General features: G+C 35.7%; 1 protein-coding gene across 3 annotated transcripts in view; it reads left to right on the forward strand.

Moving 5' to 3' along the window:
- LOC101961636 (ATP-binding cassette sub-family A member 6) overlaps positions 1–14,156 on the forward strand; it is a 61,312-nt gene that overhangs the window by 34,553 nt on the left and 12,603 nt on the right. For all 3 annotated transcript variants that reach the window (XR_013435972.1, XM_040268526.2, XM_078041797.1), the window contains exons 24-34: positions 713–886; positions 1,107–1,220; positions 3,758–3,877; positions 5,203–5,280; positions 6,453–6,544; positions 7,428–7,554; positions 8,123–8,240; positions 10,957–11,048; positions 11,474–11,658; positions 12,188–12,263; positions 12,340–12,434. Coding sequence is in view for 2 of the 3 variants with exons in the window: in XM_040268526.2 (XP_040124460.2) it covers positions 713–886; positions 1,107–1,220; positions 3,758–3,877; positions 5,203–5,280; positions 6,453–6,544; positions 7,428–7,554; positions 8,123–8,240; positions 10,957–11,048; positions 11,474–11,658; positions 12,188–12,263; positions 12,340–12,434 (1,271 nt within the window). In the remaining variant the exon portion in view is untranslated. The remainder of the gene's footprint in view (positions 1–712; positions 887–1,106; positions 1,221–3,757; positions 3,878–5,202; positions 5,281–6,452; positions 6,545–7,427; positions 7,555–8,122; positions 8,241–10,956; positions 11,049–11,473; positions 11,659–12,187; positions 12,264–12,339; positions 12,435–14,156) is intronic.

Genomic DNA, 14,156 nt, shown 5'->3' on the forward strand with positions numbered 1-14,156 from the left:
TGAAATTGAAGACCAAATTTAACTTGGGTTCCTTCTGCATTCTGTACATGTAATTTTATGTTATATTTGTATTTAGTTATGCTCATTATCCAGACATAACATGAAAGTTAGTTTTAGATAACACTGCTTTCATCATCTTGAGCCAGTAACTCTATGGAGAGATGAATACACAAAGGAAAATTTATGTCCTTCAGGTTACAAAACATTTCTTTGGAAGGAGCTTAATGCTTTTATATATATATTTTAGGTGGACACAAATATTTTCTTTTTTTAAATTTTTACGTGGTGCTGAGAATCAAACCCAGTGCCTCACGTGTGCTAGGAGAGCGTGCTACCACTTGAGCCACATCCCCAGCCCCGGAGCTTAATGCTTTGAGAAAATATCTGAATAGTGAATAGAAAATAAATAAAATAAAACCTACCAAATAAAACAAAGCACATTTTAAAAATAGCCACTTTTATGTAACTGTATCTGTAGACCTCAGTTTCCTGACTAATATGTAAACTATAAATATGCAGTATGCAAATAGTAAACACACATATATTTATACACACACATATAGCATAATAACTATATGTATTTATATACACTACATATTATTTTTTAAAAATTAGAAGGTTAGATTATATATCTTAAAAATTCTTCCAATATATTTCTTTTTTATTTACATTTTACTTGAACCTATATATATATTCTGTGTTCTCTCATCAGAAGAAAGCTAGTTCTCAGCTGTGGATTTCAGGCCTCTACCCCTCTGCTTACTGGTGTGGACAGGCACTGGTGGATGTTAACCTCTTCAATTTAATTCTCCTTTTAATGTATTTAATCATCTACATAGCAAACAAAATGGGCATTTCTGTTACAAGTCAAGGTATATTTGCTATGGTAAGTAACATATTACATAGATTTTTAAGGTAATTAATAATGAATTTTAACATTAAGTTTTCTATAATGATGGTAATTTCATCTTTATTTTACCATAAACCAAAAAAATGCTTGCAAAGTTCATGTGCAACAAAATATCTTTAAAATATTTGTAATGTGATTTTATTTCTTCAGATAATATTTCATTTTTTGATCCTGATATTTTTTTGTATTTCTCCAGGTTGTTGTATCACTTGGTTATTCAGCTTCTCTTATCTTCCTGACATATGTGATATCATTTATTTTTCGAAAGAGGAGAAAAAACAGTGGCCTCTGGTCATTTTGCTTCTATATTGTAAGTGCACATACATTATTATACATACATACTAGAGATATATTTATTTCTGAACTGTCAATGTAATATCCCACATAGTCACCTTTGTCTTAAGTAACTTGTCTTAACAATAGAAGTTAAATCTCAAAATCCCAAATGCTCCAAACCCAAACATTTCTGGTCCCAAGAATTTCAGATAAGGGGTACTTAAACCTGCACTTTAAAATTGCACCGTTGAAAGGAGGGCAAAGGTAACTCATGGTATCAAGTTAGTGATGTTCCTAAATAATTTAGTTACAACCCTTTTAAGAGAGTTCATGAAATACTTAATAGAAGTCCTGAAATACAAAATACACTATTGAGTGTATAGATACTTCACAATATGGGGCTTCTTGGCAACACTAGAACAAAAACACATCCTAGTCTCACCTGTTTCTAAATGAAAACTTATGTTGAAGTCTAAGACATTCAAACTTACAAATTTACAACTAGAGTTTTGAACTCCAATCTTGTATTTGCTGTGTGGTTTTGAATCCTAACATCTCTTATGTCTGACTATCTCTAACATCTCTGAACCCTAGATTTCTCATTTATAAATAGAAGATAACAGTACATTATAGAGTTATTGTAAGGATTAAAGTAAGTAATTCAGGTTTTATTCATTCCTGGCATTTATGTAATATTCAGTGAACCTAGAAATTAGAATTTTTATTCAAATCGTACATTACTAGGTCTAGCAGAAGTTTTAATGCTTAATACATACTTGTTGGCTGATAAATTGACCCTCAAAACAGAAAAATAAAAAGTTATTTTTATCCTCTTCTCCCATTTACCAGTATTCTAAAAGAAAATGAGTCTATTGCTATGAAAATGCACAATCTCAGAAAAAGCACTTACTTGGAATTGGGACGAAATGTATTAGGCAGGACAGTGGCAAAGCTTTGTGATAGTCTAGATGAGAGGCAAAATGGTAAGATGGATTTTTAAAATAACTGCCCATGTAACTTTCAATTTATACAGGATTTACACATTATTATTGTTACCTTAGCTTTAAAAAGCTCATTCCTCTTTTAATCCTGTTATCTTGGGTTGAATTGAATACTGGATCAAGAAGTCTATTTGGTCATTTTAAATATCCCCTTAATCTTCAATCTCTTCATCTATTAGAAATTTTCTTGTGAGACTAATAGTTGGCAAATATTTTCTCCCATTCTATAAACATCTTCTCGCTTTGTTGATTGTTCCCTTTGTGGTGCAGAAGTTTCTTCATTTGTTTTTTTTTATGTTTTTATTAATTCTGGATTAATATCCAGAATATATAAGGAACTCAAATAATTTCACAACAAAATGATAAGTAATCCAATAAAAAAATGGACGAATGATATGAACATATACTTCTCTGAAGCATACAAATAGACAACAAAAATCCAAAGAAAGAAAGGAAGGAAGAAAGGAAGGAAGGAAGAAAGAAAGAAAGAAAGAAAGAAAGAAAGAAAGAAAGAAAGAAAGAAAGAAAGAGGAATGAAAGAGAGAAAAGCTCATCATCCATCAGGGGAATGCAAATCAAAACTATTTTATAGGTGGATGAGGTGGCAAATGCCTACAATCCCAGCAGCTGGAGAGTTTCAGGCAGGAGGATATCAAGTTTAAAGCCAGCCTGAGCAACTTAGCAAGGCCCTAAGCAAATTAGTGAGACTCTGTCTCAAAATAAAAAGGGATGGGAGGGTGGTTCAGTGTTCAAGCACCCCTGGGTTCAATTCCTGATGCAAAAACAAACAAACAAACAAAAAAACAATTAAATTTTGTTTTTTGCAGCAAAATGAATGAACTTGGAGGGCAGTATGTTGAGTGAAATTATCCAGACACACACACAAAAAAACAAATGCCATTATGTTCTCTCTCATGTGTAGAATCTAAAAAAATAGTTACTTTGGATGTAGATTAGTGATTACTGAAGATTGGAAAGGATAAAAAAGGGAAGGCAAATAAAGGCAGTTTGGGTAGCAGGGACCAAAACAGAATAACTTATGGTGTTCCACAGCTCAGTAGGTTGACTACAGTTCACAACAATCTATTATGTATTTTATGAATATCTAGAAGAGAGGAGTTCAAAGGCTCCAAACATAAGGGATTCCCCTGATTAGGCAGTATATGCCATATTCATATGTTCAAATACCATTGGGGCTGCGGGTATAGCTCAGTAGTAAAGCACATACTTAGCATAAGTGAGACCTGGGTCCTGGATTCAATCCCTAGGACCAATAAAAAAGATGGAAAAGAAAAAGAAAGTTATAATGAACACATTAATATGCGCAATTAATACATATTAACAAAGATAAAATTAAAATTTTCTGTTGGGAAGTTAAAAAATCATGTATATTCTCATTAATAAAAGCTCCTCCTCTTTTTTTCCTCTGAAAGTGGACACAGTGATGGCATGTATGTTTGCATATGGTGAAATTCTGATATATGTGATAAGAGCCTTTATGCCTTAATGATTTCTTAAGTGTCTATGGGCTGAGTGTGTTTGATGTAATACATTTGGACTTTCCTTGTAGGTCTTGACGGTCATGCCTTACATCATTTTAATCAGTGACTTCAACATAACTGTGATCATTGTCAGCATGGTATTACTTCCATCATCTACTTTGGAAGTATTTCTATTCTTCCTGTCAAAGGTAAAATGTCTTACCATCTGTGTCCTTGATAATGTATATGTAGCCTATGGAAGTGCTTCTCCAAGATCTACAAGGATAGAAAGTGGATTAGTTTGAATTGGAAGTGATATAAAATGACCATGAGGTATTTCTCTGGGATGACTAAAATGTTCTAAACTTGAAGTATGATTCTCTACAGCTTTGTAAACTTACAAACATCCTGGAATTGTGTACTTAAAGTGGGTAAATATTATGGCATGAAAATTGATCCTCATAAAGCTGTTAAAAAAAAAAGCCTTCTCCTATGCATCTTGCAAAAATATATGCCCCATTAAATGCTATTGAAATCTAACATCAGATTTAAAAGAGCTCTCTGGGTCAATGGGTATTAATTATCCACTCTGAGGATAAATTCATGCATCCTACCATCTAGGTATTTAAAAACATGTATCAAACACTATTCTGCTAAGCATTAGGACACCTGATGAACAAGATCCCATAGTCCTTCCTTTCACAGAGTTTAGAGGAGACAAAGATCAACTTCCAGAAAGTGAACACAACAAACTTAAAGGTTACAAAGGAGAAGGGCAGAGGGCCAAGGGAGAACATGCAAAGTTCAGCCAATGTGCTCTGGAAAGTCAGAATTCTTCTGGGGACTTGATGTTCCCATACATTCATAAAGGATAATTAAGAGTTAATGTGTCAGGGAGTGAGGCAGGGAGTAAGCATGTTCTGCAGAGGAAAGCAAAGGCATCAGAACAAAAATACTTTTCCATCAACTGAGGGATGTCTGGAGTTCTTGACTATTTATTCAGCCCTTTGCTTAAAGCATTTTGCTTTTAAAATACAAGTAGAAATCAGCAATGGGAAATCCATTAATCTAGATCTATCACATATTAGGAGGAATGAGTTACTCTCTGAATGAATTGACTGATGAAGAAAGAATAACATCATAGTGCTATTTATTATGATGGGAAATGGTCACCATGTAGGGAGAAGGGACCCTGTGAATAGGCTTTTGTGGGACACTATTTTCACGCTGCCTACACCTCTCTCTGCCATGACTTCAGTGGAATTTCAGCAAATGTTTTGGTTTTTAAACCCAGAGTTGTTTTTTTGTTTTGTTTTGTTTTAATTAGAAGAGAGGAGGTTGCCTGCTCATTGAGAAACAGAACTTGAGTAGGAGGCTTCCCTGTTTCTCTGCTGAGAATTTGTCTCTAATGTGCATAGAGGAATTGAGCTTATTGAAGAAATCAGTCAACTTGTGAAATTTCATATTATTTAAGTGCAAATTATTAAGAAGATGATTTTCACTTAGCCCCAACCCCTTTTTTTGGCCTTTTCAGAGAGCACAGGAATACCATGAAGAATTTCAAGAATTCAAATTTCACCTGAGTGCTGTTGATCTTCTAGTGTGCCTAATAGTAAGAGGATCTTATTACCTCACCACATACTCTTTTGAATGGCTGTTGTTTACTATAACTATATGATATTCTCTAGGATATACCGGCTCTGAAAGTGTTTCAAATAAAGTCTTAGATAAATCAATTACATTTGGATATAAACTTAAACCTTAGAATTACTTCTTATATGCATGACTAGAATGTATAAGACCAGAATTCAACATAAAATTAATTTTTGTTTCTCCTGTTTACTGCCTCCACTGTATTTAAGAAAGCTTGTAAAAAAAATACAGATACAATATAAATTAAATCTTTTGAAATTAGATGAAAAGACAAAATTTGAACAAGAATGAAATAGAAAAATGATTATGTTAGCAATTTCAGGCTGAGAAAAACTACTATTTTTAAATACTCTGTGTCAGACTTCTCTAGGTGTAAAAAAAAACATAGACATCCCTGTTCTCAGAGACCTTATATTTGGGTGAAGTATATAGGCGATAAGCTAATTAAATTATACGTACTGTGTTAGATGGGTGGCCAGGAAAGGCTTGGAGAAGAACATTCCAGGAGATGGCAGGAGTGACCATTGTTTGTCCCAGGGTCATCTGGGAGGCCAGTGTGGTTTAGGCAGAGCAAGCAAGGGGCAAAGTCATAGGAGAGATAGTCACAGAGGCAGTGGAGCAAGTGTAGAGTTGGGAGAAGGGGCCACACAGAGCAGTCTGGGTCACTCTAAGGACACCAACACTACTTTGAGTGATGGAGGTGTCTGAAGGGTCTTAGGCAATGCGGTACAATCAGACTTACGTATTGAAGAATAGCTCTGGTGACTGGTGAGAAGGGATGTGTAGGTGAAGAGGAGCTGAGAGAGATCAGGTGGGAGCATGTTGTAATTATCCAGATGACAAATAATAATGACCCAGGTAGGAATAACACAGTAGGAGTGAGAAGTAGTTGACTTATGAATAATTTTGAAGATGAAGCAGGCAGAATTTACTGACAGACTGAATGTGGGTTGTGAGCAGAACAAAGGAGGCAGGTTCAGCTAAGACAGATTGTGACTGAATAACTAGGTTTGCCCACTGACTTATAAGAATTCACAACAATGTTACCTGACAAGCCTCACCAATTTCACATGAATGTTTAAGTTACATTTCTGAACTGATGTTAAATAAAACTCTTTTCTTGTCTCTTAGCCTTATATCCAGGCTTTGCTATTGGTGTTTATTCTAAGATGCATGGAACTAAAATGTGGACAGAAAGTAATGCGAAAAGATCCTGTTTTCAGGTTGGTAAAATTTTTAATTTTATATTTGATATCATACTTTAATGTTCCTAGATGGTGGCTGTACTATCAGCTTGTGATTATGGATTTATGTGTACAATCTAAGCAGTGTGATGTTTGGCATTATGATCAATGGATTTCTGGTTTACTGCCAGGAATTCAGAGTCCTGGGACAACTTGGCCTCTAAGCTGCTGAGGGAGACTTTAGTTTCTCAAAAATATGACGAGCACCCAAACACACCATTAGCCCATCCAGGAGTGTGCACTCTTGAACAGACTAGGTAGGATGAATTGATTTAGCAAAGTAGTTCATAGTATTTCACAAGTGGAGGGACTCTGGAAAGACTGAACAGTGAAAGATGTTGAGACAATGGGCCTGATGAAGATGGGCTCAGAGCAAGCAGAGGCATGAGAATGAGTTGCATTGTCAAGAGGAAGGGGCAGTATTTGCTGATGAGTTTGAAAGGTCAAATCCACTTACTGGAAGAGAGGGATTCTGGCTAGTAGGACGGGAGTTCTCAGCAAAGCAGAAGAAACACTGGCAGTTATAATCACCACCAGTCTAATAAAAGAAAAGACATTTGAAAAATTACAGGGACACTGACTTTTTTTTTTCTTTTGGTACCAGGGATTCAATTCAGGGGTGCTTAACCACTGAGTCACATTTCCAGTCCTTTTTATATTTTATTTAGAGACAGGGTCTTGCTGAGTTGCTTAAGGCCTTGTTGAGTTGCTGAGGTTGGCTTTGAATTCTCAATCCTCCTGCCTCAGCCTCCTGAACTGCTGGAATTACAGGCATGCACCACCACATCTGGCTGAAACACTGACTTTTGATATGTCTTTGACAAGTGGAAAAACCACATGTAACATTTCAATTTTTCTCCAGAATCTCCCCACAAATTCAAAATGTTCCACTTAATCCAGAAATACATGTAGATGAAGATGAAGATGAAGATGTTCAAGCAGAAAGAATGAGAACATCAAGTGCCCTGACCACTTCAAACGTAAATGAGGTAGAAAAGCAAGAAATAAAGCATATGTTACTGGAAATACCCAAGAAGTATCCAACTTAGAGTTCCATATCTTGGTTTTCATTTTGAATGTTTGGAGTTTGGTGTGTTTTTAATCCTTAAATATGCAGACACTTCTTTGGAAGATAAAAGAACACAAAACATAATGATTTCATTCTTCTTTTGAAAAAATGAGTTTTGACAATTAGTTCTTGCATTTTAAAACTGAACAAATATTCTTGAGTTGAATGATTAATGTGAGATTTGTTATAAAATACTAAGTGGAGATTAAGATTTTAAGGGTTAGTCTTTCATTCTGTGAGTTGGAGGTCGTGATGTTTCCATGAGCTTGGCCACTCTGTTCTGGCAAGGTCATGAGCTGTGTTCCATGAAATTCATATTTTCTCAGTCTATTTAGAAATAGGACACTATTCGTGCTAATGAATGCATATGACATTTGTAACAAACATTATGGATTACTCTTTCAAAATATGGTCTTGTCTATGACATAAGTCATGAAAGGTCCTAGCAGAGAGATCATAGCAACATACCATGCTGTTATCTTTTCTAGAATCCAGTCATAATTGCCAGCTGTCTACACAAAGAGTATGCAGGCCAGAGGAAAAGTTGCTTTTCAAAGAGGAAGAAGAAAATAGCAGCAAGAAATATCTCTTTCTGTGTGAAAAAAGGTTTGTAATAACCACATTTTTAAATGACACTTGTATTTAGAAATATCCACTGAGCATCTATGCTGTCAGCATTGTTTAATTTGCAAAGGACTTCATTCACTCTTTTATCTGACATACTTTTTAAGTTTCCCAGGGATTATTTTAGGATCTGGAAAAATAATTATGGGGAAAATAGGCAAATATTCTAGCCTAGCAAGTTTTACATCCTACAAAGAATCCATAAATAAAATAACTTACAAAGAAAATTATTAGATATCAAGTAAGTTAATGTGGAAAACTGAAATATTTTAAATGACATGAATGATGTGGAACAGTGTTTGGTTAAGGTCAGGGAAGACATATTAGGGCAGTGACAGTAAAGCCAGATCTGGTGATAAGAAGGTGTGATTCCATGTGAGCATTAAAAGATAAGAGCATCCAGGTAGAGGAAACTTCAAGGGCAGAGACTCATATCAGCACATCAGGAGCATTTGTGTCTCAGCGAGGCCAGTATGTACATCTGAGAATAGAAGGGAGGAAATCAAATGATGGATCCGGCTGGGTGGGATAAGCTTTTAAAAACAGAATATTTTTAATTTGCATTTCTCTAATTCCTGGAGATGATGAACACTTTTTCATATATTTGTTGATTGATTGTATTTCCTCTTCTGAGAAGTGTTTGTTCAGGTCCTTGGCCCATTTGTTGATTGGATTATTTGTTTTTTTGTTGCTTAGCTTTTTGAGTTCTTTATATATCCTAGAGATTAGTGCTCTATCTGATGTGTAAGGGGTAAAGATTTGCTCCCAGAATGTAGGCTCTTTGTTCACCTCACAGATTGTTTCTTTTGCTGAGAAGAAACTTTTTAGTTTGAATCCATCTCATTTATTGATTCTTGATTTTAATTATTGTAGTATAGGAGTCTTATTGAGGAAATCGGGGCCTAATCCCACATGATGAATATTAGGGCCTACTTTTTCTTCTACTAGACTCAGAATCTCTGGTTTAATTCCTAGGTCCTTGATCCACTTTGAGCTGAATTTTGTGTCTGGTGAGAGATAGGGGTTTAATTTCATTTTGTTGCATCTGTATTTCCAGTTTTCCCAGCACCACTTGTTGAAGAGGCTATCTTTTCTCCAGTGCATGCTTTTGGCATCTTTGTCTAATATAAGATAATTGTAATTTTGTGGGATCTTCTCTGTGTCCTCTATTCTGTATCATTGGTCTACCAGTCTGTTTTGGTGGGTGCCAATACCATGCTGTCTTTGTTACTATTGCTCTGTAGTATAGTTTAAGGTCTGATATAGGGATGCCACCTGCTTCACTCTTCCTGTTAAGGATTGCTTTAGCTATTCTGGGTCTCTATTCTGGGTCTCAATATTTCCAAATGAATTTCATGATTGCTTTTTCTATTTCTATAGATACTTTTGTGCTTTTGATAGTATGTTTATTTTTATAATATTAATTCTGTCTACCCAAGAGCTAAGATATCATCTCATTCCAGTCAGAATGGCAGTTATTATGAAGACAAACAACAATAAGTGTTGGTGAGGATGTGGGGAAAAAGGTACACTATACATTGCTGGTGGGACTGCAAATTGGTGCAGCCAATATGGAAAGCAGTATGAAGATTCCTTGGAAATCTGGGAATAGAAACACCATTTGACTCAGCTATCACTCTCCTTGATCTGTACACAAAGGACTTAAAAACAGCATACTATAGGGACACAGCCACATCAATGTTTATAGCAGCACAATTCACAATAGCTAAACTGTGGAACCAACCTAGATGCTCTTCAATAGATGAATGGATAAAAAAAAATGTGGCATATATACACAATGGAATATTACTCAGCAATAAAAGATAATAAAACCATGACATTTGCAGGTAAATGGATCGAGTTGGAGAAGATAATACTAAGTGACCCTAGACAATCCCCAAAAAACAGATGCCAAATGTTTTCTCTGATTCAAGGAGGCTGATTCATAGTGGGGTAGGGAGGGATAGAAGAACTCTAGATAGGACAGAGGGGTGAGAGGGGAAGGGAGAGGGCAGGGGTTAACAAGGGATGGTGGAATGTGATGGACATTATTATTCATAGTACATGTATAAAGACATGAACTGAACATACTTTAATACAAATAGAGATATGAAAACTTGTTCTATATATATGTAATAAGAATTGTAATGCACTCTGCTGTCATTTATTTTTTAAAAATCAATTTAAAAAAATTTTAAAAAAGAAATTCATATTTCATTCCAACTTAAGGACTACAAGTGGAGTACTTTTAGCAGGCCTGTGTCATTGTTTAATTTATATTTTTGAGAATACACATGCTGGTTCCTGAATTTGAGTAGGGGGCAATTTATATCTACTTGGATGAATGGTCATAGTAGATTGGGCATGGGTGATTGGATTTGGGATGAAGTGTCCCTGAATTGCTAGGTATAGGAATCATTTATGTCTGTACTAGTATAGAAAACAATTTGGGTACATTTTTAATGGAAATAGGAAGTGGTCAGTGAATGAAGATAAATGTATTGACATCAACTTTATAAACTTCTTGCTAATATTTTATATAATCACAAGAATTAATGTTTTGGCAACATTGATTACATATATATTACAAATTATAAAATGATACCGTCAGCTGCACAGATGTGATTACATTGAAGAAACAGGTTTATGTAAACTGTGAATTCACTTCCACTATTAATAGTCTGATTCTTTTTTGCAGGTGAAGTTTTGGGATTGCTAGGACCCAATGGTGCTGGTAAAAGTTCTTCTATTAGGATGATAGCTGGGATCACAAAGCCAACAGCAGGACAGGTACTGAGAAGCAAAGAAATGCCTTCCAATCCCAGCACAGAAATTTCATGATCAATATAGGTTATATCATTGTAAGTCTGTAGTTTTTTGTATTTTGGATATTTTTATTTTCCCTCTTTTATTACTTTTACCAGGCATTTAAAGGTTTATAAAAGAAGTTGGGATGTCCCCAGAAACCAAGTACCTTTTCTTCATCACAATATCTTGGAAACCCCTGAGGCTTCTTAGGCCTCCCAGCTCCCTACATGTCAGAATGTAATTTTATATTAATAGAGTACATGCTTTCTGTAATAAATATGAAGCAATTTCTAGGGTATTCCTTGGATGATCTGACAGTTTAGGCATTTTAGCATGTGTCAGTTTTTTGATTACTTGTACCACTGGAGAAAAGGTTACATTTTTTAAAAACTGTTTTACCTTTGTAGGTGGAACTGAGAGTTGGGGAATGCAAGTCATTTCTGGGTCAGCAGGGAGATGGCATGGTCAAGTTCCTGGGGTACTGTCCTCAGGAGAATGTGCTGTGGCCCACCCTGACAATGAAGGAACACCTGGAGGTGTATGCCACCGTGAAAGGGCTGCAGAAAGAGGATGCTGCCATTGTCATTTCACGGTACAGAGAGGTCCTTCGATTCCTTTTTGCCAAGAGGCAGGGAAGCTGTATCATTGATGATGAACTCACTAATAAAGAGTGGAGAGTGGGAAGGCATTTACACCTTTTCAGAGCATTGGTGGTAGAACAGGGATGAAGGACAAGACGTGGTTTCCTACATCCCTGAAAGAGGGAATTTTAAAAAATGATTATATAAATTATTGCCAAGGAATAAGTTAATGAAATCATGAATAACCATTCATTTCAGTTTTTCTAATAAAACACTGGAAACTGAATAAACATCCATTTTCAGTTTCTCATTCAGATTTCTAGAATTTTAGTTTTTCTTTAAAACTTTTTTTATGAGGTGAAAAATATTATGTTCCAAAACGAAGAGGTTTTTTTCTTTATCATGACTTTGAGTTTGGGGCATGACTTAGCATTTTGATAATAGTGTTTCCATGAGTTCCTTCAGTTCTGTTAGGATCATAGGCTTGCATTTTCCAGAAATTCTTGCTTGACCTCATATGCTTATCCTGTTTTCTATCAGATTAGTGAATGCTTTCAACCTGTATGAGCAGCTAAATGTTCCAGTGCAGAAATTAGCATCAGGAACCACGAAAAAGGTACATGTGATATTTGATGTTCTTCTCAGGGCTTGCATGGCATGAAGCCAAACAGGGGTGTTTCTCTGCATTGCAGCTATGTTTTGTGCTGAGCATCCTGGGAAATTCGCCCATCTTGCTTCTGGATGAACCCTCTACAGGCATAGATCCAACAGGACAGCAACAGATTTGGTGAGCATTATCGTAGGCCTCAGAGTCATGAGTATAAATGTTGTATGAAGTTGTGCTTATAAACTGATCTTGGAAATCATCCCCTCAAATCTATTGATCTCTGATTCAGTGGAGACTGTGTCCTAATCTGCTGCTATAGTTTGGATCTTGAATGTCCCCTAATGGTCCCTGAAGGCTTGGTCCCCAACCTATGATGCTATTGAGTGGTGTGACCTAGTGGAAGAAAGTTTGGTCGTTGGAGGCATGCCCTTGGATGGGACACTGGCATGCTGGCCTCTCCTGTCTTCTTCCTTCCCAGCCACCTTGAAGTGATCAGATTTTCTCTATCACATGCTGCCATGTGATCCATGATGTTCCACCCTGCCACAGGCCCCAAAGCAACAGAGCCAACTGATCATGGACTGAAACTTCCGAAACTGAGCCAAAATAAACTTGTCTTCCTTTTAATTTTATACTCCTAGGTATTTTTCACAGTAATGGAAAGATCATGTGTTAGTTATTCATCAGCTATCATTATAATAAATACCTGAGAGAATCACCTTTGAAGAGGAGAGATTTATTTCGCTCATCTCTTTGGAGGTTCAATGCATGATCACTTGGCCCCATTGCTTTGTGCCTGTGGCAAGGCAGCATGTCATGGTGGAAACGTGTGACAGAGCAAAACTGCTCACCTCACAAGCCAGGGCAACAAAAGCAAGAAAGCAAGAAGGGAGCTGAGGTTCCCCAATCTCATTAGGAAGACAAGCCCCAAAGGACACAAAGACTCCCACTAGGTGCCCCACCTCTTAAAGGTCCCACCTCCTCCCAGTGGCACCACCCTAGGCATCAAGCCTTTAACCATGGACTTTTGGGGACATTCAAGATTCAAACCATACCAAAGATAATTCCTATTATTGAGCAAAAAAAAAAAAGTTTGCAAATATGTGATCCTAATCTGCATCATATTCTTATAGTTTTTAGGCTTTAAAAAGATCCTAAATATTTTGTTGGAGTTTTGGAGTTTGGGGTATTTTAATTTGGAATATATTTTAATTGTGCCTTTTAATTTTTGAGATTATCTTTTTCCTTTATCTCCTTCAACTCTCTTTTCCTAGAGACTGTTAATTTACTGACATCATTTCCTTTCTTCCCCCTTTTTAAAAAATACTTTTTAGTTGTTGAAGGACCTTTATTTTACTTACTTATTTATATGTGGTGCTGAGAATTGAACCCAGTGCCTCACATGTACAAGGCAAACACTCTACAGCTGAGCTGCAACTCCAGCCCCTCCTTTCTTCCCCTTTTAATTTATAAAATTGTTTATTCAATTTTCTAGTCTTTTCCTCTTCTTACCTTATTTTCTATGAGTTACTCTCTGGATTAATAAAACCTTCAGTACAGTTTCATATTTGTGACAATCCAATATTTTTCCAACTTTAAAAAATCCTCTATTATGGAAATTTTAAGCAAATGTACATAAAATGATTTACAAATCTGTTATATCCATCACTGAGTTTCAGTAGTTAACCATATCAGGCCATCTTGATATTTAACTAACACATTCACCTACTTCTTTTCCCTACCCTTCAATTATTTTGAATGAAATATGAGGCAGCTTATCCTATTTTTTATAAATATTTCATTTAGTATCTTCAAAAGATAAAGAGAATTACTTAAATTATTTAATAATTTAATAATAAATAATAATTATTAAATTATTTTTAAAAGGTATAACAACACTAT

Source organism: Ictidomys tridecemlineatus, chromosome 3, assembly GCF_052094955.1.
Source record: "Ictidomys tridecemlineatus isolate mIctTri1 chromosome 3, mIctTri1.hap1, whole genome shotgun sequence".
Taxonomy (NCBI): domain Eukaryota; kingdom Metazoa; phylum Chordata; class Mammalia; order Rodentia; family Sciuridae; genus Ictidomys; species Ictidomys tridecemlineatus.